At 33.3% G+C, this 24,478-nt stretch overlaps 3 protein-coding genes across 3 annotated transcripts; all 3 read right to left on the bottom strand.

Moving 5' to 3' along the window:
* Positions 1 to 569: 569 nt before the first annotated feature.
* LOC131616482 (26S proteasome regulatory subunit 7) lies at positions 570 to 4,811 on the bottom strand. Its single transcript, XM_058887817.1, has 10 exons — positions 4,601 to 4,811; positions 3,759 to 3,840; positions 3,324 to 3,415; positions 2,698 to 2,775; positions 2,453 to 2,514; positions 2,198 to 2,342; positions 1,899 to 2,117; positions 1,632 to 1,813; positions 1,135 to 1,310; positions 570 to 935 (listed from the first exon to the last, which is right to left on the bottom strand). Exons 1-10 carry the CDS (start codon positions 4,685 to 4,687, stop codon positions 778 to 780), a joined length of 1,281 nt encoding a protein of 426 aa, XP_058743800.1. The 5' UTR covers positions 4,688 to 4,811; the 3' UTR covers positions 570 to 777.
* Positions 4,812 to 11,202: 6,391 nt separating this feature from the next.
* LOC131618228 (uncharacterized) lies at positions 11,203 to 14,842 on the bottom strand. Its single transcript, XM_058889492.1, has 8 exons — positions 14,477 to 14,842; positions 14,313 to 14,377; positions 14,118 to 14,216; positions 13,468 to 13,515; positions 13,252 to 13,321; positions 13,047 to 13,118; positions 12,401 to 12,526; positions 11,203 to 11,500 (listed from the first exon to the last, which is right to left on the bottom strand). Exons 1-8 carry the CDS (start codon positions 14,678 to 14,680, stop codon positions 11,354 to 11,356), a joined length of 831 nt encoding a protein of 276 aa, XP_058745475.1. The 5' UTR covers positions 14,681 to 14,842; the 3' UTR covers positions 11,203 to 11,353.
* Positions 14,843 to 17,597: 2,755 nt separating this feature from the next.
* Positions 17,598 to 21,183, bottom strand: LOC131616481 (O-fucosyltransferase 36-like). Its single transcript, XM_058887816.1, has 3 exons — positions 19,680 to 21,183; positions 18,948 to 19,197; positions 17,598 to 17,995 (listed from the first exon to the last, which is right to left on the bottom strand). The coding sequence occupies exons 1-3, from the start codon at positions 20,909 to 20,911 to the stop codon at positions 17,819 to 17,821; spliced, it is 1,659 nt and encodes a 552-aa protein (XP_058743799.1). The 5' UTR covers positions 20,912 to 21,183; the 3' UTR covers positions 17,598 to 17,818.
* Between the last annotated feature and the right edge of the window lie 3,295 nt (positions 21,184 to 24,478).

The raw sequence follows: 24,478 nt of genomic DNA, 5'->3' as shown, positions 1-24,478 counted from the left end.
ATTTTTACATTCCATTTTTTTTTTGCTTTATGCACTATGGTTCCTAGAGGGATGAGCCTTAGTAATCGAGAGTTCGTACCGAGAGGTCATGGCACTAGCCAAGTATTGTTCCCACCAAGAATCGAACTTGATATTCTCCACACTTCATCCTTAGCAGGAGCTCGTTTCCCACTCGAACCCAATTGCTGGTTATTCTTACATTCCAATTTAGCTAAAGCATGAATGCATGAATCAGATTCACAAAAGAAATTATAACTTCATTTTTCAATTAACTTCAAGCAATCTTCTAATCTTGTCCACCAACAAATATCTCAAAATTTGTTATTCAATAACTACTCAAAATTGAAGATTGTTTTTCAATTGATCCTTTATATTGCTCACTATCAAAACGTGTTTCCTCTAACATGAAACACATGAAGCCGGCGAATGCTTTGGAAGGTGGAAAATGAATCCCATCGCAATTTCACCAACACTTCACTGTATTTCAAAAGATTCTAGCTATTGTTCAAACACATTCTAGTTCTTTTGCAGAAAGGATGCAATGAAAGGGACAATAACAAAGTTAAAAATAGAAGAAAAAATCTCTGAACAATTTTGGAAGTAACATTACGAAAACGTTAGCTACAGACAGAGACCTTTTAAGAGTCAATCATGAAATATGCATTCAAACAGACTAGTTTCACAAACTGCTCATTGAGGAACCATATGCCCTTGGAATAATTTTCACAAATGAAAATAAATATTGTCCGAGCAAATCATGGTCTCTGAAAAAATAACTCAATTGTAGACCATATATTTGGGAGTTGCACTGAACTTCTGGTATCCTTTGATGACTTTATTCACTGCATCAAGGAAATCCTTCTCTGTTACTGTCTTCCTTCGGGCACGGATAGCATACATACCAGCTTCAGTGCACACACTCCTTATATCAGCTCCTGGAGAGAACCAAAACTGTCTTGGTCAGAAAAGAAAGCTAATCTTTCATAACAAAGAAAGCAAGTTGCAAAACTTCCTCAAAACCAGAACAAGTTTTTAATAGAAGGATATAAGCTAGAATACTGAAGTACTTAAAAGACTGATGGTCAGAAGGTATAAGCTAAATTAACAATGGTCCAGTTGTTAAGATGTTCTTACCAGTGGAGTTTGGGCAAAGCCGAGCTAGAAGTTCAAAACGGATATCTCTTTCACAGTTCATGGTTCTTGTGTGTATCTTGAATATTTGTGTCCTACTCTCTAAATCAGGAAGGCCAAATTCAACTTTACGGTCCAATCGCCCAGGCCGCAATAGTGCTGGATCCAACGTGTCGGGCCTAGAAATTATGGACAAAACCCATTAGCAGGCAATTAAGGCATGCATTGCAGAGGTAAAACTTTCAAATTGAAGAAATGCACTCATGGTGCCATGAAACGCCAAAAAAAATGAAGTTGCAAACTAGCGATGCAACCTTTGATTTTATCTTTCTTTATCACAAGAGGATGGACAGACATCATATGACATAAAAGGAGAAAAAAGCATTTGGAGTGCAAACATTATTTATGGGGAAAATGACTTAATCCTGAGAAGCACTTAAAAATAATCTACAGTAAAATAGAGAACAAAGGGAAACCAAATAATAGTAAGATCAACTGACCTGTTTGTTGCCATCAAAACTTTGATGTTTCCTCGGGCATCAAACCCATCAAGCTGATTCACAATTTCAAGCATAGTACGCTGAACCTCGTTATCACCACCAACACCATCATCAAATCGCGCACCTCCAATTGCATCAACTTCATCAAAAAACACAATGCATGCCTTCTTTGAACGGGCCATCTACACGAGGTAACAAGTTCAATAAAAATGATACCGGATTATGGAAACGATGATCAAAACAAATCTAAAAGACTCGAACATTTACCTGAAATAGTTCACGAACCATCCGAGCCCCCTCACCAACATACTTCTGAACAAGTTCACTTCCAATGACTCTAATAAAACAAGCATCAGTCCTGTTAGCAACAGCCCTGGCTAATAGAGTTTTGCCAGTTCCTGGTGGACCATAACAAAGCACACCCTTTGGAGGATCAATTCCGAGCTTGACAAATTTTTCAGGATGAAGCATGGGGAGTTCAACAACCTAGGAGGGAAATTAAAAATTTAGTTACACCTGACTTATTTCCATTGTAATGTGGATATAAAAATTAAAAAAAAACTTACTTCACGCATCTTTTCAATCTGCTCCTTACAGCCACCAACATCATTATATGTCACATCTGGTTTCTCTTCAACTGTCATCATGGTAACACTTGGATCAATTTTTGGAGGCAATGGAATCTGAATCTGATATTTGTTTCTATCAACACTGCAATGATTAAATAAAGGTCAACCAAACATGAACACAATGTAATAATGATGTTACTCTTCTTCCCCTGGGTGATACTTTATTATGAGAGGAATTCATCAGATACATACCCAACACGCATTCCTTCCTCTATGTCGGTAGGGGAAACCTTGTCTCCTAGCCCAACAACAAACTATTATCACCAAACCAAAAGGTATATTAGAACAAACTTCATAAAGAAATGCAAATATTTGGCATATAAAATAATTAATCAGTCAAGAGCTGTCTTCTTAAACAAGTGATTCCTGACACTTGCAAACAAATATCTATCCAATATATAAAGGGAAATGGAAAATTTGTTGTGAAGTAGAGGCACCTTTGCAATCTGCTTCACATTGATGACATATTTGGCATCTTCAGAGTTTGGGTTTATAATTTTTGTGCATCTTGCAACCTGTTCAATGAATAATCAAAGTTAGCCTTATCCTACAAATAATAAAAGCACTTTGAACAATTTCTACAAAATGAGAGACAAAAAGGGCCCGTTTGTTTCAGCTTTAAAAAAATGGATTTTTTCTTCATATTTTTGAAAATAGATTTTGCAAAACCGTTTTTCAAAATATTACAAGTTTTTTTATATTTGTTTTTTCTAAAATGAAACACTAATTTTGACATCCTAGAACATAAACATGGATTATTGAAGACCAAAACTTAGTCAAAATCGCAATTTTTTCAAAAAGTTGTATTTCAAAAATGATTTTTATGAAAATCTATTTGAAATAGCTTCAAAATTAAGTAATTTTTTTGAAATTTTGATATCCAAATTTTTTCTCCACAAATATATGAAATACCTAAAATCACATTTTAAGAATAACTATTCAAACAAAATTTTTATTTGAAGCTTTTACAAAAAGTTTCTTTGCAAAAATTTTTTTCACAAAATTTTGTAACACTAAAAAAATCATTTTTAAAAAAAGTCAAAACAAACGGGCCAAAAATTACCTGAAGAGGCTGCTCTTCCTGCATCATTTGCTTATCAGAAACAAGATCCCACTGGCTAGGTGCTGCTAAACCAGTATCAGACTCCTTGATACCTATTATTACAACAGGAAGCTAACATTTAAGGAAGTGTACAGTGTTGACAGCATCCAATTCAAGCAATTAAGACAAACCACTATGAATGCAACGAAATAAAACACCTATACAATACTAACTATTGAGTCCTTCGTTCAGTTTGAAATAAATTTAGAAATAAAAATAAACCCAATTAACAAATCACTAGTTACAATCAAAATGAAAGAGAGCAAAGGGGTATTGCATACACCACAACAACAACAAAGAAAGAAAAAAATATATTATTTTACTTTGGTTTAAACACAGGCAACCACCTAAAAAGCAATCACGAAAAGCACAAACAAACTAAATATTTTCACATACCACATAAGTCATTCACTTTCTTCGCCATATCTTTAATTTCCTTCTCCACTTTTTTAATGCTTGTGGAATAAGGTCCCAAACCCTGCATAAAGTGGAACAGATCAACAAAATATTGCTTAAAAACTATTCAAAATCAAATGCCCAAAATACATATGGCCAACTGAGAAGCCTAGCTGGGAAAATCAAGAATCAACATACGAACAAAAACATCTCCATAAATATCACTTGCTTTCTATATTAAAGACTAAACAGACTCCACATCATCAGCCCTATATACAATTCTATACACACTATTAGCACATCAGCAACTCTCAATTCAACCTATTAATCAGTTACACTCATTCTTTGTACAGCCATAAAAAAAATTTCAACTTTACATCACATAACCACACAAACTGCACTTATATGAAAAGCTTTGCTTATCCACATCATGATATAGTAACAATTACCACAAGTCCCAATTTACATAAACCCCACAACCTCAACTCTTGACAACTACAGACCCAATCAAAATCTGAAAAGAGGATCAACCAAAAGGAAACTAATTTCTTTCATTCTTCCGATTATATATATCTTCAGCGATATTGAGTTACATAACTAACACACACACAAAAAATACCCAGTAACATATTTTAACTAACCCTAGATCCAGAATCAGAAATTCCATTCAATAACACTAAGTTGAAAATTGAGAACTAATTAGACTACGATTCAATTGATACAACCCAAGAAATAGAACAAACACAAGCAAAACAATCAACGATTGTTACAAAAATAGAAGATCTGGTAAACCTAAAAGAGAAATTAAGAAATTAGGGTTTTAGTGAGAGAAAGATGATTACATAGGTTTTGAGGAGGGCGATATCATCTTCGTCGAGGGGGCGAGGGTTCTTCTCGTCCTTGAGTTCGTCTTCATGTTCAATCGCCATTGATGGTTTTTCTGTTTACGATTTTTGTGATGTGTGTGTGTGTTGAATGCGTTAGTCGAAAACCTTGCAAAAGGAGTATCGGTGTTAAACTTGAGATTTGGTTTTTGTAGCCTTTTTATTTTATGTCAATGCTAACAACAAACAAGGTTAGCAACTTGAACAAGAAATTGAAATAAAAATACATTAAATTTCTTCTAGTAAAAAAATCTAAATATTATTTTAGTTGTTAAATTATATTTTTCATATACCTTTAACTTCTAATGAGAATAATTGTTAAGCACTTTCAGTCTACAATATGGGTCATAGTAGGGGTGCTCGCGGTGCGGTTTGGGCGGTTTTGACGAAAAAAATCATCCGAACCGCAAGAGAAAAAATAGTGCGGTTTGGTTTGGTTCGGTTGGCTTTTAAAAAAGTCCGAACCAAACCAAACCAAACTAATGCGGTTTGGTTCGGTTCGGTTGGTTCGGTTTTTTACAAATATTTTATTGAGTCACACATACACATATAGATGATAATATAATTTTGTATTTATACATTCATACACTATCAAATAACAACAAAACTCGTCATATTTTGACAATAATTTTCCATTTAATATGAAAAAATTAAATTAGACAAAATTGGAATATTAAACATAAAATAATAGCATAAAACAATATAAAAATTATTATAACGAAACAAAAAACAAAGAAGAGACGAAAGATTAGTGAAAGTGAAAAAGAAAAAAAGTGTTGAGAGATTAGAGAAGAAGATATGCGATAAAAACGAAACTGAAATACGGAACATTTACATAAAAATGAGAAGGTGAAAAAGAAAGAATATAAGAGAGTAGAGATTATAGAAGAAGAGGAAAGATGTATGTGGCAAAGAAGGTGCGATAATTGTATTAGAGATTTTAGAAGATCGGGACTGAAATTATATGTGTAAGGATGAAAAAATTGTTCGTAGTCATAATGCTAATGTATAATAAGTTTAAGTTTGGGTTGGATGTGAGTTAGTAAAATTTAGGTTGTAACATAGTGTGGTTTGATTCGGTTTGGTTCGGTTTACAAAATACAAACCGCAAACCGAACCGAACCGTGCGGTTTTGTAAAAACTGACCCAAACTAATCCGAACCAAATGCGGTTTTTTGCGGTTTCGGTTTGGGTTGGTTTGGTTTGCGGTTTTCTATTGGGTTGGTTTGGTTTTGATCACCCCTAGGTCATAGTAATTTAGATTGTTACGCAGTGTCGTTGTAAAATATTTTACACGATCGGTGCATCACAACCATTCACAAATAATATTTTATATATAATTAAAGAAAAAGTCAATCACGCAAACTTATTCATTCACGCAAACTTATTCATTCACGGGGAAAGTAAATATACAATTATTTACATTTGATTATATCTATAAATATGTATTTATTAGGTTAATAATATTTAAATATATTTGTTAGAGGGTTTGGACCAAGGATGAAGTATTATACAATCTTTTGCATGATGTCATTGAATTACCATTAAGGGAATACCATTAAGGTAGAAATAAATTGGATCGAGTTAGGCTTTGTCAAACTTGCGTCTGGTCTGCTAAAAAATTCAAAGTTTTAGCCTGACATGCGGCCTATCGTAGGCTTATTTTTCAGTTTAAGTCTGACCTTTTCGAAGATTTGATTAGCTCATTAGTTTGTTTAAAAAGTCTATATCATTTGAACATATGTAAATCAGCAATTCAACTCATGTTTAAATATACTAGAGAATAAAAAATACAATGAGATTAAATGGTTGTTTATATTGACTTATTTGAACCCACTTAGTAGCATAAGTTTTGTGATATTATTTGTTTGGGAAAACTTATGACATTATTTATAAAAAAAATTCAACTTCTTTTCACAAGTTTTTCAAGATAATTATACTTTATTTTTGTATTTTAATATAAACTATACAAAATACAATATAAAAATAATATATTTATTTATATTTATTAAAATAGCTCGGCCTGATAGGTGTAAAAGACTTTTTTTAAGGCCTGTGGCCTAGCTTATTTAAGAAAATTATACCCCGTACCCCTACATTTATCCCATTACCCCTACAATTTTAAAAAAATTCCAATTTTGTCCTTATTAAATTTTTAACTTTTCTTTTTTATTTTTTATTTTTACATTTTAACTGTATGTACGGACGAAAAGATGGAGAATTCTGGTGAGTAAAATCCAAAACCGGACAACCCAGGGGTGGGTGTTCCGGTTCCTTTTTTTTTTCAATTTTACTGAACCGGATATCCCAGAATTGGGTGTTCCGGTTTGTTAATTTTTACTAACCGGATATCCCTTATGTGGGTATTCCGGTTCCTTTTTTTTTTCAATTTTTTTTCATTTTTTTTACATTTTTTTTAGTCAAATCATCGTTCATTTCAAGCACAACTTGCTCCAAGATTTTCTCCGGATCTTCAAACGAACTCACAAGAGCATTTGCATAAGACTGCATTACTAAGATGACAAATGAGAAAAATTAAACCTAAACCGAAAATCTCAAAAACAACTTCTAGAGTGATTTCTTCACCTTCACGACTCTAGCAAACCTATCAAATAGGTTCATGCTGGCACCGATCGCTCCTCCGCCTCGCACCCGTTTCGCAGTCCTCACTCCTCTAAATTTCAAAGTGTCCACTGCGAGAATTAATAATAACAAATTAAAATTAGCTAAACTAATCACGCGCTAATTGTTGAGGTTAATTGAATTCGCTGAGAGAGTAACGATTGTGAGAAAACCAGCTGGTCTGCCGAAAAATGTAAAAAAAAATTAAAAAAATTGAAAAAAAAAATTGAAAAAAAAAGGTACCGGAATACCCACATAGGGGATATCCGGTTAGTAAAAATTAACAAACCGGAACACCCAATTCTGGGATATCCGGTTCAGTAAAATTGAAAAAAAAAAGAAACGGAAAACCCAACCCTGGGTTGTCCGGTTTTGGATTTTACTCACCAGAATTCTCCATCTTTTCGTCCGTACATACAGTAAAAATGCAAAAATAAAAAATAAAAAAGAAAAGTTAAAAATTTAATAAGGACAAAATTGAGATTTTTTTAAAATTGTAGGGGTATTGGGATAAATGTAGGGGTACGGGGTATAATTTTCCTTATTTAACTAAACAAATTTATAAAAAAAGTCTAGGCCTTTTTAACTTAAAAAATTTGTGCTCTGACCTTGGCCTGTGTAGGCTAAGACTTCTACAATTTGGTCTGGTTTATTTTCACCCCTAAATACCATTCAAATATCGAATACTTGGACCCAAATGATATAATGTATCAAATATTTTTATTCAATATGTATACATTTTCATGTTAGAACATACAAAACAATCAAGGTGTATCAATGGAGAAAATGTTCAATTAAAGAAGATGAAGTTTAAAGAAATTAAGAGAGAGAGAGAGAGAGAGAGAGAGAGAGAGAGAGAGAGAGAGAGAGAGAGAGAGAGAGAGAGAGAGAGAGAGAGAGAGAGAGAGAGAGAGAGAGAGAGAGAGAGAGAGAGAGAGAGAGTAATTGAGGGTGAGTGAACAAATTGACATTAACAACAATGAGGAGTAGTGAGCCCTTTTATAGTACAAAATTACAAGTGATCACAATCACCAAAAACACTTAATAAAACAGAAATAAAACAATTCAGTTTCAGTGTAACCGATTACAGCAAACAGCGTAACCGGTTACACCACTACAATGTCACTTCTGTTTTTGGTATCGGGGCTGTAACCGGTTACATAACCAGTTACGCCAATTGAAGTGCTAAAAACCAGTAGTATCTAACATATCAAACCTTTTACATACTAGTTTATTTGGAGGCCTTATCTTAATATTAAAAACAAAGTTGCAATAAATAGTCGGGGATGAAGTGCAACGACTTTTTGTGTCTACTTCTAAATAGTAGAAGCGCACCAAATAGACCGAGTAAAATATTAATAGGATAACTATAAAATATATCAGGCCTACCAAGGTGTTCAACAAGACACCATAAAATAAACTTACGAGCCTAATGAGATGTATCATGGACATCTATCTTCAAATAAAAGAACGAAGAGTTGAAGTAATGTCATCATCACACAGTTTCATATGGTTTGGTTTTTTAGTTAATTCAACTAATTGACTCACATGAAGGATCTGTTTGGTTCAATCGAGGAGAGAGGAGGGGATATTTTTATCAAGAAAATGGCAGGTGAAAGGAAGATAGGGGGGAGATTTTAATTACATATATGTTTGGTTTAAAATATGAAATTGGAGGGGAGGGGAGAAATTTTATTTATAAATATGTTTGGATCGTAAGGGGGGAGAAGTATTTTAAAATTAATTAATTTTACCATATAAGACTCGTGATATTTATCACTTATAATTCAAATACAAGTTTATTGGTAAAATATAAGTCTTCAATAAAAAAACATCGTGAAAGTTTTTATTAAAATGTAACGTTTATAATATATAATTTTCAAAACAATATCGAATACAATAAAATATAACAAAAATTATTAGAAACAAAAATATTACGATAATTAAAAAGTAACATTAAAATATAAAAAAAATAAAATCATTTAAATGAATATGATGATAATAAGATAAAGATATAAAAATACAAGAAATATAAAAAAGATAAAATTTATTTAAAATAAAACTTTTAATATTTTAATAAATTGAATTTATATTTAAATAAATAATTAAGGGTAAATATGTAAATATAATTATGATTAAAATGGAACACTTCTCCTCCTTTCCAAATCCCTCGAGTCGGGGGAAGTAAAAAGTGGCTCATAAGGGTGGTCCCCTTCCCTCCATTTACACCAACCAAACAAATCCGAAAAGATAACCCATTTCAATCACACACTACCCCGATAATATTTTCATGAACCTATGTCCATCATAAGCTAACATCCTCGGCCTAATTCCTAGATACCAAACGCCAAACATGTGTCATAGTTATCCTCCTATTCTCTCAATACTCAACAACAATCACAACTCTTGAACCTATCTATTACAAGCCAACACCCCAAACACATGTTCACTTTAACCCTCATTTTTCACAATACTCAACTTCCACAACTTCTCAACCTAAGTTTAGAGGCCAACACCCTCAACCATGTGCCTACTCTAACACTATATTCATCAACATTCAACAAACGTCAAAACTCTACAATCAACTCTTCAGGCACACATTCCATTAAATAGCCACCACAGATTCACATTAAAGAATGATTTAAATTTTAATAACACTTAAGTGAATCTATTGTTTGATCATTTATATATATATATATATATATATATATATATATATATATATATATATATATATATATATATATATATATATATTTTAAATTAAAAAGTGATTTACTCAACAACATGTGGTGTGGAAATTGAGGCATCTCTAAATTGTTTTATTTTAAGAGTAACTTCTTTAAAGATGGAAGTGGTTCTTCCTAAACACCATATATCACACTAACATAAGGCCCGACCTTAGCATCATCCCATAGATTTTTATACAAGAACGACACACACAGAAAAATTATTCAAACGCCAAAATGTAGGTCATTGTGTGGTATGAGACATCTCTGATGTAGTATTTGATAGACACTTAGAGCGTTAATTAAGTTTTTTCCAATGTTTATAGTTAATTTTAAAATTATGTTCATATTATTAATGAACAGTGTCATTATTAATATTTTAAAATTTGTGTACAAATTATTAATGAACAACTAATCATTTAACACCCAGAAAGTATTGTAAGAATTGTGGTGTATCTCTGAATTTATTAAAGAGTATTTTTAGGTTTTCAGATGTGCGCCTCATAGTACAAAAGTGCAATGAAAAATTTCCCTGGTTGCTGGCTTCACTTTCAACACTTCATTTTAACGTCAATTAATTCACCTCACTTTCAACACTCCATTACAACCATTCAACTATTTAATAATTTTTTTAACAACTTCATTGTAAATGATCTTATTAATTGACGAGATTAGGTCTCTTGACAACAAGGTGTAGGATGCTGGCCTCCATAGCTCAAAGAGAGTCCTAGATTTTCCATAGATCTATGGCTATATGGTTGAAAGAATGGGATGATACCTTAGACTTTTTGTTCGCAGAATATGATTTATACTTTTGTTTCTCATTGCGAAAAATAGGATATGATTAAACTCTATATCGGTTTGCTATATCATTAACTAAATATTTTATACCAAGTATATATTCCATCCATTTTAAAATGAGTATCATTTAAAGTTTTTGCACACAGATTAACAAATGCAATATATTGTTCTAAAATATTGCACTTTTACTAAATCAATCATATTAATGTATTAGAAGTAGTGTACAGAGTAGTACTAGTAATTAAAGGACACAACTAAAAAAATAGCAATCAGTTTTACATTAAAAAGTGAGAATAATATTCATTTTAAAAATAATTTTTCTCCTAAATCGACACTCATTTTGAAACGGAAATAATATAAACCTTGTCTCAAAATTAAATAAAACTAACAATTCAGAAACCAACCATATTAAAAGAATTTTCTGTACAAATTCATACCGTTCAACTTTCACTATCACAGATTCATTATTGACTAAATTCATAGACACATCTGAGTAAATTGGTGTCTCCCTAAAAATGAGTCAAAAAATGTCTATGCAAAAACTTGAAACAAGTGGTAATCAGAAAATAGACTTTTCATATTTAATCACATCTTTGGTGTTCAAATCGTACAGCTTGCAAATTTCTGCGATGGTGTCTCTACTAAGGCCATCATTTCCATCTTCTTGACGAACAAGCTTCTCAAGCTCTTCGGATGGACTCAATATCTAATTGATACATCATTTCAAAATAAAAATAAAATATATTAGCTAGCAGAGAATGAATTCCATCACATAAAATAGCATTATTAATTTATTATAACTAATTCGGATGATCTTAGGAAAAAGAGAAATGATAATATCATATTCATCAAGAATTGGATTGTTAAATAAAGGGGACAAAATTGTGGATCTGATTCTTACTCCAACGGATGAGCAAGAATCAAGTCCGACAATAAACTTGAAAATGCATTGACATGGTTTATAAACTAGTAACTAAATTGGCATCCCTATTCTAAGACTTGATGGTGATGATGATGATGATGATGATGATGATGATGATGATGATGATGATGATGATGATGTCGACATAGAGGGTTTGATCCTCCTTTCAAAAAAGAGTAAATCAATCACTAATATTGTCTCGCTAGTTTGATCCTTAAAATTAACCAAATTCCAAAATGATTTCTAAAGCTGAAAATCGCTGATCAGATTAGTCCTTATAGATTCTAAACACCTAAGGGACTGACGTTATCGAGAGATTTCAAGAACCATATTGCCCAACACCTAAAGCTTCGAGAATAACAAGGCGATTAACTAAAAAGAAAGATGATTGCACATCTAATGCACGCACCCAAATAACTAGTATGGTGACATACATAATTTTAAATTGGTCTGCAGCAAATTAAAAAATCTTGTAAATTAACAATGAGTGAATAGGCCAAATGCTTAAAAAAATGTTTTTAACTTATGCATGGAATGATTCAAATTGAGTAATGAAGGCGGGCACTATAAATTCACTAATCCAGGATATAATCAATTCATATTTAAAAAAAAAAAAAAGATTAATTGAAGACTTTGAATTCACTTTGTTTTCAATTAATAATAGAGAAGAATATGTACACTTACGCAATGTGGTTCATCTGAGATAAGGCTTTCACTTTTGGAGTCACTATGCTTGGTTCCCTTCTCATCAGTGAAAGTAATTGAAGACTTGGAGTTATTTGAGACTAGTTGAAACAGTTTCTCACTTCCCTGAGAATTGAAGATAAAACTGAGCAGATTCTTATGTAAATTTCAAGATAAAAGGACTCCAAATAGTATATGAAAAACCCAATATAAAAAATGACATCATCCTCTAATGTAAGGCCAACATCAAACAAACTTTTCTCAATAACAAATGGATAACACAATCCAAGAACAGTGTAATTTAATTTCGGCAAATTTTAACTACGTTTATTTAGCATTTTTAATTTTTTGATTTTCAGTACCATCACCCTAAATTTAAAGTATATGCAAGTAAGTTATCTGGATTTACAAATAAACATCTAGTGAAGATTAAGAGAACACTAAGCTTCAGTATATAGAAGAATCCCTCATTATTTCAAGGAATAACCTGCAACCTTCAACAGATTTGGAGTCTTAATTGAAAATTAGAAAGTTGAGACAGGCAAAAGGAAAGTCTATCATTGAGGCTACAAAAACAGACTAACACGAGTGAGAGGAGAGGGAAAAGCAAGTGCCAGGTAAATTAATCAATTGGTTCAATTCAAACCTGGAGGGCTCTCCAATGAGAGTACGATCGGTATAAAATCCAGAAGAATGCGACATTAGGCAAAGGTAAAACCTGTAATGTAGAATAATACGAATTAATATCTACTGAAGCAAAGAATGAATAAGCATTAGACTAAAGAGCAGAAACACAATCCTGAAAATCTTTGCAAAAAGCCATAATTAACATTCATAGAACACATACTTACACTAAGTGCAGAGGACAATGGAATCAATGAAACTGAACCATAAAAGAATTTCCTGTGTACAACTGTGCCCCTGTCAACAGATAATAGTTCATATCATAAGAAATACATATTAGCCTCTAAGTTTAAATCACAAGCTGCAGTAACACATTTCAGCTTAACAACATAAACAAATTGGTTCCGAAACTGTCAATGTGTGAGGAAAAAGAGAAGTATTACCTCATAGCAATATGTCTTAGTCTACGACGAACAAGTTGAGCATTCACACTGGAAAAAAACACCATTACCATAACATAAAAAAAAAAGAAGCAAAAATATAACGACAAATTTAGTGTTGCATCCACATTATGTTCCAATATGTCTCATTCGAATCAAAACTATCCCATTGACTTCACAATTTAAACAGAATCCACAAGTTCATAAAATTAAAGCCGATGCTTTCAGAAAAAGAAGACAGCTGCCACATTCAATCATGAATCTCATTTGAAAATACATACAGTTCCAGTTCCATGCTAAACATCAAAGAAGTGAACAAGAACAGAATAACATGATAAAACCCAATGACTGAACGAGTAAAACTATGATCACTCGAATTGAAAACCATAATGGGAGAGGAAAATTATTAACAGCAATATGAAAACCATAATGGGAGAGGAAAATTATTAACAGCAATATGAAAAATACATACAATTCCACTTCATGTTAAACATCAGAGAAGTGAAACAACAGCAGAATAACATGATAAAACTGAATGAGTAAAACTCCGATCAACCACAAATAAAGACATTAAAAAACCTAATGTGAGAGGAAAATTGCTAACAGCAAAACAAAAAATCAAACAGAATAACACATTACGATTGATCACCAACCTCGTCGGGTAAACAATTTCAACGCCAGTAACTTCCTTCGAAATCGTTTTCAGAAAAATCTCCGACGGCTTCACCCGTGACAAAAGCCACAGCCCCAACCTAAAAAACCCAATCACATTTCAAGACCAAGAACAATAATTATCCTAAAAAGAAGAAACAAAACTTGAAAATCACGAAGCAAATGAGAAAACTCACCCGTGAATCTTCTTTTTCAGAGATCCATCAGGTGCTCTTTCAAGAGTAACCCAGCCGTTATTCATCTGTAACAATATCACACAATCACACAACAGCAACAATGCCAAGAAAACGAGATACAGAAAACAACGATCAGATAGAGAAATGAATGAAGATAATTCGACCTTATCAGCTGCGTAATCGGTACAGAGTTCAGCTTTAGCATTGAACGATTTCTCAGCATTGTTAATATTGTTCCACAATTCTTTGAAGGAGGAAGGGGATTGAGAGGAAGCAGTTGAAGAAGGAGGAGGGAGAGAGTGATCAACGGATCTGGTGAAGCACCAGTTTCTGCCGCGAATGGGGAATACGATCAATTTTGCTCTCATCGTGATAAACCCTAAATAATGTTAGCAAATAAATGAAAGAGAGGGAGTGGAAAGTGTGAGGAAGAAAAAAAAGTTAAGTTAAAATTGAAATGGAAAGGAATGTGAAAAGCCGCGCGGGCTTTGCGGTTGTAGTCAGCAGTCAGCACACACCATTTGAGTTAAAAAAAAAAAAAGCCTTTGCTCTCAATCGTTAGTCTATTGCTATTGCTATTGCTTATTTTCTTTTCGACAATATTTTAAAAATCGGAGTGGTCATCAAATTGGTAAGAGTGTTGGGTCACTGATCAACTGCATGATTAAATTGAATAAAACTAAATAATTCGGTTGAATAAAATAGTCTCTATTATAATACTATATATTAATTAAATCAGTCAAATTGAATAACTCAGTCTCTAAAAAATATCACAATACCTACCGAATATTAAAATAGCATATCTGATCTAACAATCTAACCAGGCCGATGATCCCTCCAGTTCGCGGTCAGACCGGCCGATTCGGTCCGATTTTTAAAACACTACTTTTTGATTTTTTTTCTATTTCTAGAATCTAGAATGTTCTAAACATAGAGTATTAGGAGTGTTCAAAATCAAACATGTACAATAGGAAACCACAAAACTAAACCAAACCAAATCAAAATTGAAAAAAAACTGCATTTAGTTCGGATATGTATGGGCAATTTTTTTAACAAACCGCATGGTTCAGTTCGGTTCGGTTTGTAGTTTGTAAATTACAAACCGAACCCAACCGCATTATGTTACAACCCTCAAACTTCACTTAACCTATATCCAACTCAAACTTATTATGCCTTAGTCTTACGATTACAAATGATTTTCTCTTTCTCACACTTTAAGGTTTCAGTTTAAGTCTTCTCAAATCTCTGCTAGCAATATTGTGCCTTCTTCTCATCTTCTTTTCTAAGTAGATATCACCTCTTATTGTATAGCCTATCATCTCTTAACTTCTTTTTTTTCATCTATTATTTTTATTCTACTGTTATCTCTTTCAATTACATTTTTTAATGTTTCTCTTCTTATCAAATCTCTTCTCTCTTATGCTCTTTCTTTTTCATGGTTTCTAATCTTTCATCGCCTATTTTTTTTCCTATTTTATTATAATTTTTTCATATTGTTTTATGTTACTATTTTATGTTTTTTATTTCATTTTTATTTGATTTTTGTATATTAAATGAAAAGTTATCCAAATATGATGATTTTTGTTATTATTTGATAACACATAAATGAGTAAATACAAATTTATATTGTCATCTATATGTGTATGTATGGTTCAATAAATTTTTGTAAGAAAACCGAATCAACCAAAAACGCATTGGTTTAGTTCGATTTTATTTTTAAAAGTCAACCGAACCAAATCGAACCGTACACTTTTTTTTCACGGTTCAGATGATTTTTAAAACCGCCAAAACCGCACCGCAAATACCTCTATAGAATACTGTGTTAATTAAAAATAAAAATATATTTTAAAATTATAAATATAATTAATTATTTTGAAAAAAATTAAAATTTAATTGATATGTCATGATAGTTTATACTAATTTAAGATTTTACTTTAATCACATTTAAATTAAAGTAACATTAATAAATGATTATCGATGGTGTAAATTCCTACTGTAAAAGATGTTTTTTTTTTTTTGAAGAATTAATGAGATGTGTTTTGTGTGAAATTGAGTAAAATATATAAATTAGAAGATTAATTGTCATATCACAACTATTCATAAATAATATGAGAATATCTTACCTCACTCTATGAAGTTTTCATACGCTGTGCGTTGTCAAATTTGTCATTCTGTTTTAGGAGGTATATCTCCAGAAGCACCTTTTTTTATTTTAACCGTAAATGCATCTACGAAATCTTTTCCTAACTGAATTATTTGGGAGTTTTTTTTGGAGTTTTCTCAAATTAAAACTTCGGAAAAATCTAAATTTTGGAAAAAAAGATGTTTCAAAAGGTGTATCTACGGAAACAAAGAGCATAAATATAATTGCGTCGAATGTCCAAGAATATTATGGGGTGGATTGAGATATTCTCAATAATATTTTATATGTGATTAAAGAAAAAATTAAACATCTACTATAATTTAACGGTTATGATTTAGTGTAAAACTTATTTACATTATCGATGTATTTTGATTAAATCCATAAATTAGTGTATAATTTTTGACTAATATTTTAATTTTGGTGCACAACTATCAACAATGCTGCACAACTATCAACAATGCTGCACAACTATTGACTACTCCCTCTCCATTCCTTGTCTAGATAATTAATTATTCAATAAATTTAAAAAGTTCACAATAAATTTAAAAAGTGAAATTTTATTTATAATAAGAAATGGAGGAGTACAACACAACTATCACTTATTATCAAAATTTTATTATCAAAATTTTAGTTTGATGTAGTGGGGTGTTAGTCCTATCTAAAATTTGTTTTTCTTTCTCAAAAATATGCATTTAAGTTTTTTAAGGGTGTAAGTGTGGTTGTGATGCTCTACATTCATAATAAACAATATACTTAAATATGTAAATATAACACTTTTTAATTTTAGTCTCAATCAATTTTTATTTGACTTTAATACTTATAAATATTTTTATTTTATTTTTCGATATTTTTCTTTTTTATTTCTACAAAACTATCTTATATTACAATTGATCTTACAAATATATGTAAAATATTTTATTTTATTTCTTATGTCCCTATTATTGGAGAAACTAACTAATAATCATGAACCTCTTTTTAACCACAACAACACTAGAAATGCTGATTGAACCTCTGTTTTCCAACACCATGTGGATGCTTTAAACCTCCACATTTACCTACAACCACCATTTGATAAACCAGTTGAAAGCGATATGGGTAGGTTCCATTTCAAATGAGAATGGGGCGTTGAAATGCCAAAACTGTTGTGTGAAAAAATTCAGGATCAATGTGTATATATATTTTACAAATTACAATCACTGTTAGAAAAGAATTATGTAGAACAAGTAAAACTCATCAATACAATTGCTAATGCTATTATCATACATGACTACTCAAATTGGCCAAATTACACTCAAACCTATGGTAGGACAGTTGTGTTTGGTCCTGAGCCAAGGCACAAGGAAACTGTCATTATCTTCGATCTTCATTCATTTTCCGCAACAAAATTTGGTTCTTCACCTTGGCAAAGGTACTCATCACACTGTGATGCTGATCCCCAATCCTTTCTCAGCCGCAAGATGTCTTCGGTGAAAGTAGAACCAGGTGCTCCGATGAACACGCTAGACATGGCACAAATAGTCTTGTCCAACATAGCTTCCACCTTCAATGTAAAATAATTCATAATGAACATCAACAAGATAAATTGAAAGAGAGTGGTTTTGCTATTTCCTATGTATAGTTTAGCATAAAATAGCAACTAGTGGTTTGGCAGAAATCACATATGGGTGAAATTTGGCCACTTAACTTTTTTGCATTTTCTGTGCTAAAATAAGAGAGACAGAGAGAGAAAAAAAGATGAGCCTACAAAATAAAATTGGTGACTACACCAAATCAACCCAGATATGGCAAGATTCTGAAACCTATTCCCGGCTGAAGCCAACATTGCAAGACAAGTCAGACAACTAAAGGCAACAAAGTTGAACCCCTTAGGACCTACAGTTCTTACAGTTTCATTTTCCTAGTAAAATGTTTAATAGCACCATAATTACTGCGCTTCAGACTTAAAACGGTATTTTAAGAGGAGGGACGGGGGGCAAATCTTTCCAAAACATGCAACAATAAATGCAAGCAAAAACGGGAGGCGTGAACAACGATATGGGTAGTAGTCTTCTTGACGGTTTTAGTTTTTTGACATATTTTGAACATTGTAATAGATGAGGGGCCTAAGCACAAGGTCACGAGCTTGAGTCAAGAAATCAGTCTTTTGTAAATACAAGATAAGACTAACTAGAATAGACACGGGAATGGAACCTCTCATGTTTGATTTACACCTGAGAGAATAATGCGTAATCTCCCACCATTCAAAATGAGAGCAACATACAAAAAATTAGTTTAGACAAATTTGAATGGTGAGAGATTACACATTACAACGAATCCGACTCCTCTCTAAGAAATGGTAAAAGCTTTATCTTTGAAGTACCAAGTTACCATTTTTCATCTGGAAATTGTAAATTGTAATCCTAATTGATCAGATGTCGATGATGATTTTATGTCAGTTACACTATTTAAGTATAAACCACATGAAAAGAAATGAGAAAATGCTGTCATCTCACCTGTGAATCTCCCTCAATATGGTGCCTATATAACAAAGCATCCCATTTTTCGGCTACATTACGAGCTGGCCGAATTACAAGTGGAACAGACTTGCCATTCACCACAACCAGTGACTGAAGCAGACCAGTTTCACTTACAGCTGCATCCGTAGAAAGATATATGATGGGTGCATCGACCCTCTCAACCACCCTTGAGATGCAATCTGCTGCTTGAGGGATGGAGTAAAAGCAACTTGGTTTTTTAGCATTACTGTAAACATGAAAATGGAGAAGTAAGGTAATAAGATAGCAGGAACAAGAGAGAAAATAATTTCAAGGGGATCACGCTGGGCATGACACAAAAAACAAAATAAAATAGTCATGATTCATGAACCATGAAAATGCAGTCAGGAATTCATCCAACTTGGATCCCTGCAGTCAGAAATTCGACAGTTCAAGCAGTCAGCAGCTCAAAAGTGTTGGGTCAAGAGTGGACCACGTCAATTTCAAGTTTGCTTTTATAGTTGATTCATTAAGCTTAAAATCAGAGTTGATCTCGATCCAACAACTTTGAGCTGCTGGCTACGTAAATGCAAGGAATCTCCGGTTACATGGAATTTGAATTCAATTCATTTTCCAAAATAAATGCATAATCAAGTAATAGTTTGCTCTAACACATCAAATTCAGGCTATCAATTTATTCAGCCCGTCATCTTATGAAAGATTATAAGAGAAAAGGAATAAAGTTCACACCAGAATTTCAAAAACCCATGCCTCCGAAAATGCAACGCAACGAAGTTCCTTCCCAAGAATGTCTGAATAAAACGCTGAGCAGTAAGCAAAATAAGCCGACTAGGTTCAATCAGAGTCTTGCATTTGTGAGCAATCGGTCCACCCGGTTGCATAACCCATTCATGCTCCACATCAGCATAAAACACATCCCCAATCGCCATAACATCATCCTCATAAGAAAACTTAGCCATTATATCTTGAACAGTCTTCTTCTTCGGCTTCCGAGTATCCTCATCATCCCAAACAGCCTTAGGTTTACTCATAGACAAACCCAACCCACTCAACTTCTTCAACTTTTCATCATCCAAATAACAAGGTTGAGGCAAAGCGAAATAACAAAGAAACTTATCAATGTGCAAGTGATCCTTCTTAACATTAGAAAATTCATCAAAAGAAATAACAACTTTTTTCCCTAAGCATTTGTTTATGTGATCAATGTCCACAACTCTATCATACTGAAAATCAACTTTCGAACTCGGAATCACCAAAACCCTATTAAGAAGAGCGGCGAAAAACATGTGCTTTTCTAAACAAATCAAATGGTTCGACATTTGACCAGAAACACAAATAGCAACCAAAAATTTCCCTTCTTTAGGGTTCCATTCAATGGTTTTTCTCTCTGTTAAATTCCGATCAACTGTTCTACATCTATCATAATTTCCAATATCAAAATCAAAATTTCCGAAATTGAATTCAGGATCAATCACGTTCCCTGTCTTATGCGGATTCAACAGAATCTGCTGAATCTCGTTGTTGATTGAAATTTGCTTGAACAGTGCAGATTTCAGATCTTCCAATAGCTTCGGGTTATGATTCGGATCCGAATTGGTTTGGAGAGTGCGATTGAAGGCGGTTGAGAGAGATAGTTGTTGTTGGCGCAAGAGGTAAATGGCGCGTAATTCCGATTCCTTCATTCGATCGGAAACGGAATCGGAGATGAATGTGGCAGTGGAGAATTGTTGCCGGAGATTGGGAATTGAGAAGAGGAGTAAAACGACGAGGAGGAGAATAACAATGGCGATAATGTACCTCATCTGGAGCTTGCAATTGGCTCGCCGGAACCGTGAGTTGAGATCTTCGACGTGGAATGCTGCGGCGGAAGTGGCGGTGGCGGAGGGAGGAGTTCGGGGTTTTGTGGAGTTCTGGTGGATGAGGGTGTGGTGGTCGTCGTCCTCGTCGGAGGAGGAATCCATCGGTATCGGTTTGTGAGCCACGGCGGAAATTGAGTTGAGCGAGGAGGTTAGTGAGTGAGTAACCCGGTGGTGGTGGTAGAGAAACAATAATAACTATGAAAGTAACTGAGTTGGTGACGACTCGGTTGAGGAGACTCGGTTGGAGAAGGTGAGTGGGAGTGCGAGCGAGTCAGTGATTTGATGAAGAATGTGCGTAGTTGAGTAGAAGCTACGGAGAATGTGTCGGTTGTTGAAAAATGAAATGACTAATTACCTCACCATAATGAACTTTTTTATTCAAATAATAGTTTTCTTTTAAGAAAAACTCCCGAATAACCACCAAGTTTAAATAATTTGAAATCTAGGTTTGTGATGAATGAAAGGTTATTTTATTAAGTTATTAATTCAAAATTGACAACCAATAGAAGTTGTAAGTGGGATAAAAAAAGAGTTTTTAATACAAACATTTGGATATAGATAAATAAATGATCTCTTATATTCAAGACATCTTTGATTTCAAAAGAAAACAAGTTTCTCGTAGCTCGACCTTATTACAACCTTAATAAAGATCTTAGTGACTCATGATTAATTGCATATTATGTGATATTGCTTGAATGTATTTCAAAATTGATTTGTTCGGTGTACCTTGTCTAAAATGAAAGAGACACCACTCGTTTGACTAATATGCAGTGAGAATTATGATTTTGACTAATTTGGCTATAGATTTGAACTTGTCTTGAAATCATACTTGGAGTTGGAATAAACAATATTTTCATCTTCATGCTTTAATTTGTGGATGATCGTGAAGTTGATTTTGAATTTACATTTCATACAAACTTGAAATGATTCATTCCAAAAAAAAAAATTATTGATAGCAAACCTTAGGTGAATTATACATGGTTGAACTTATTATATATAACAATTTGATTTTTTGTATGACTTTTGTTTGATGGCAAACAAAATGCTAAGTTGGAGAGAAATGATAAATGTCATAATTACATATTTTGACATATACATTTAAGGACACTTGTTAAGTTGTGTAACAAGTAAGCTTCAATTTAGTATAAATAGTGGATAAATTTGAAATTTAACATCTTTGTGAACACTATGACTATGCCTTTATCAAATGCATGTTAAACAACCTTATAAGGAAAAATGGATTACAAAACAAAATTGTAGAACAACACAATGCTCGCAGGGAAAGTTTATTGAATCATTGGGCGAAGTTAAGAAATTACTTCATGATGAAGAAAGGAACTATTTTCTAGGCGAGCTTATTAGGTCGCTGGTCGACATAAGGAGGTTCAGAACACCACTTAGATATCTTACTTAATGGTGAAACAAGAGCATTCACGTTGGGAAAAGATGCATGCTCATTGGGCAAAATCTGACGGTTTAGAGTTCGCTTGATTAAGTTACTTCATGGTAAAGCAAGGATATTCTTGTTGAGAAAAGATGCATGCTCATTAGGAAAAATGAACAGTGCCTCAAAGCTGGCCTCAGTGAACTCCTATCTAATGTTCACAAGTTATACATATCTCAGACATCAAACTTTACACCTAACTCGAATCACTCAATTTTTCACATTTCTCTGTTTGGCTATGTCAAAATTGATTTGAATCAAACTTTACACTTGATTCAAATCACGAGCTTTCTAACTCGAATCCCACTTTTTTGCTTGATTAGAATCACATGAGAAATGGGACAAATTCTTGATGTTTTCTTATTTCACTCTACTTGCTCATTTGACTCATATCATGAAATGCTCTTGACTCGGATTTAACTAAACTTTCCATCCATTTTTGTGCTTAATCTCAAACATATATAAATTTATTTTGTCATCTCATTTCCAAATATACAACTTTGAAGCGAATTTCATAATCTACATCGTGATTTTTGTGAAATCAACACCCTCTCATTTTTAAAGTAAAAAACTCTTGCAAACAAATTCTTTTATCATCAACCTCTAGTTTTGATCTTAAATCTTGATCATGGGATATTCATAATTGATTGAGCGAGACAATATCTTGAAACTAATTTTTTTAGAAGGGATGGTTAATATTTTTAGAAGCTTGCAAGATTGAGGTTGTTGACATTGGTGTTGATAAATTCTAGTGAAAAGAAGGAGGTTCTTCTCTCCAAACAGTTCATCCCTTAAGAAATCAATGAGAACAAGGGGTGATTGCCACACACGAAGATTGAGAGCTGATTTTTGAAGCTGGAAGATTCAAGAAGCGCAAATTGAGTAAAGATTACGTAGAAGAGTTTGACATTACGTTTTATACAAGTCAAGATCCAGGTATGAGATTTATTTTCCTCAACAATATTGTAGATTAGTAATTGTATGAGCTCTTGCAATATTTGTCAAAATAAAAAGGAACAAAAGTAGGTTCTAGTGGAAAAGCAAGGACGAACGCCGAACCACAAAATATTAGGAATATTCTCTCTCTCTCTCTCTCATTTAATTTTTTGTAAGATATTGCATGCTTATGTTTTCAATTCTTAGCGTAGTTTATCGTTTATTCAATTGGTAGTGATTTATCACGTAAGGTTATGTTTTGTTACAATTGGTACCCGATCATACCTGATCATACAAATCTTCGTGGCCTGTAACAGACTGGATCTTAGAAACTGGGGGGTGTACCTGCAAAGTACTCCGATACCAAAATGAGATGAGAGAGCAATCAGAGTGCAAGTACAAGGTAAGAAGAGAATGAATAATGTTACATGATCCTCTAATGAAAGATGGTATTTATAGCCCCCACCGGTGGGCCAAGATCTCGCAATTGGGATGGATCCCTAGGCCCAATTCGGAGACTTCTAGGATCCTACGTGTATAGTGGAGACCAGCACGTGATTTCCATCCTGAGTCAACCACTCCGAAGTTTGAGGGGAGACGCGGTCTTTTAGAGAGTGCGTGGACTCTGTCTTATTTGGAGGATTGTGTGAGTGATGGAACCTTACGAGGAAGAGGCTCCTAGGCGAAAAGGGTGCGTGGTGGTGCTTGCAAGGAACATATGCTCGAGGCCAGGCATGCAGCCTTGCTCGGGCGCGGTGCTGTTCGACGGAAGGCTAATAGTTCTGTTAAGTGAGACAGTGTCACTTACGCCCGTCTGACGGGCAAGGGTGACGTCCTCCAGAGACGAGGAGGAAGGCCGAACCTTCCCTTGGGCTAAGAGGGAAATGAGCCTTTTCCCATGATTGAGCCAGGAGCCCGCCTAGTCCAGAACAGTACCTAATTGAGCTTTAGTGCTCATTAAATTATGAAAATGTAGTGTTGTTAGAATCCGATCATAATTGAAATATCGTATAAGACACATCTCGTGTAATATACAATCGTTAAATTATTCATTGTTTAACAATGTATGAATTTTGTGAATTGTGTATTTGTCGACGTGATCAAAATTTTAATTAAAATATAATCTTTATATTTTTGGTTTAAACCTTCTGCACACACTTTTGAAAAATCTCCAATAATCCATTTTTAAAAAATTTGTTGAATAATCTTTATTATAAAGGTCCTATTTACCCCTCTCTAGACCGTTTCTATTACATATTCTCACCCAACCACTATTGAAAATAGTTGAA

The sequence above is a fragment of the Vicia villosa genome, linkage group LG7 (assembly GCF_029867415.1).
Source record: "Vicia villosa cultivar HV-30 ecotype Madison, WI linkage group LG7, Vvil1.0, whole genome shotgun sequence".
NCBI classification, from domain to species: domain Eukaryota; kingdom Viridiplantae; phylum Streptophyta; class Magnoliopsida; order Fabales; family Fabaceae; genus Vicia; species Vicia villosa.
Note: the sequence above shows the minus strand (reverse complement) of the source record. Positions and strands in the feature narration are given on the sequence as shown.

Bases quoted from the DNA above. Each gene is read 5' to 3' on its own strand.
- LOC131616482 (XM_058887817.1), bottom strand. From the start codon at position 4,687: ATGGCGATTGAACATGAAGACGAACTCAAGGACGAGAAGAACCCTCGC. The intron at 3,841-4,600 runs GTAATCATCTTT...CACTTTATGCAG, and splicing joins TCGCCCTCCTCAAAACCTAT to GGTTTGGGACCTTATTCCAC. The intron at 2,118-2,197 runs GTAAGTTTTTTT...TTTCCCTCCTAG, and splicing joins AGATTGAAAAGATGCGTGAA to GTTGTTGAACTCCCCATGCT.
- LOC131618228 (XM_058889492.1), bottom strand. From the start codon at position 14,680: ATGAGAGCAAAATTGATCGTATTCCCCATTCGCGGCAGAAACTGGTGC. The intron at 14,378-14,476 runs GTCGAATTATCT...ATATTGTTACAG, and splicing joins CCGATTACGCAGCTGATAAG to ATGAATAACGGCTGGGTTAC. The intron at 13,322-13,467 runs GTAATACTTCTC...ATCTGTTGACAG, and splicing joins CTAAGACATATTGCTATGAG to GGGCACAGTTGTACACAGGA.
- LOC131616481 (XM_058887816.1), bottom strand. From the start codon at position 20,911: ATGGATTCCTCCTCCGACGAGGACGACGACCACCACACCCTCATCCAC. The intron at 19,198-19,679 runs GTGTGAACTTTA...TCATGTTTACAG, and splicing joins CATGGGTTTTTGAAATTCTG to TAATGCTAAAAAACCAAGTT. The intron at 17,996-18,947 runs GTGAGATGACAG...TTTACATTGAAG, and splicing joins ATATTGAGGGAGATTCACAG to GTGGAAGCTATGTTGGACAA.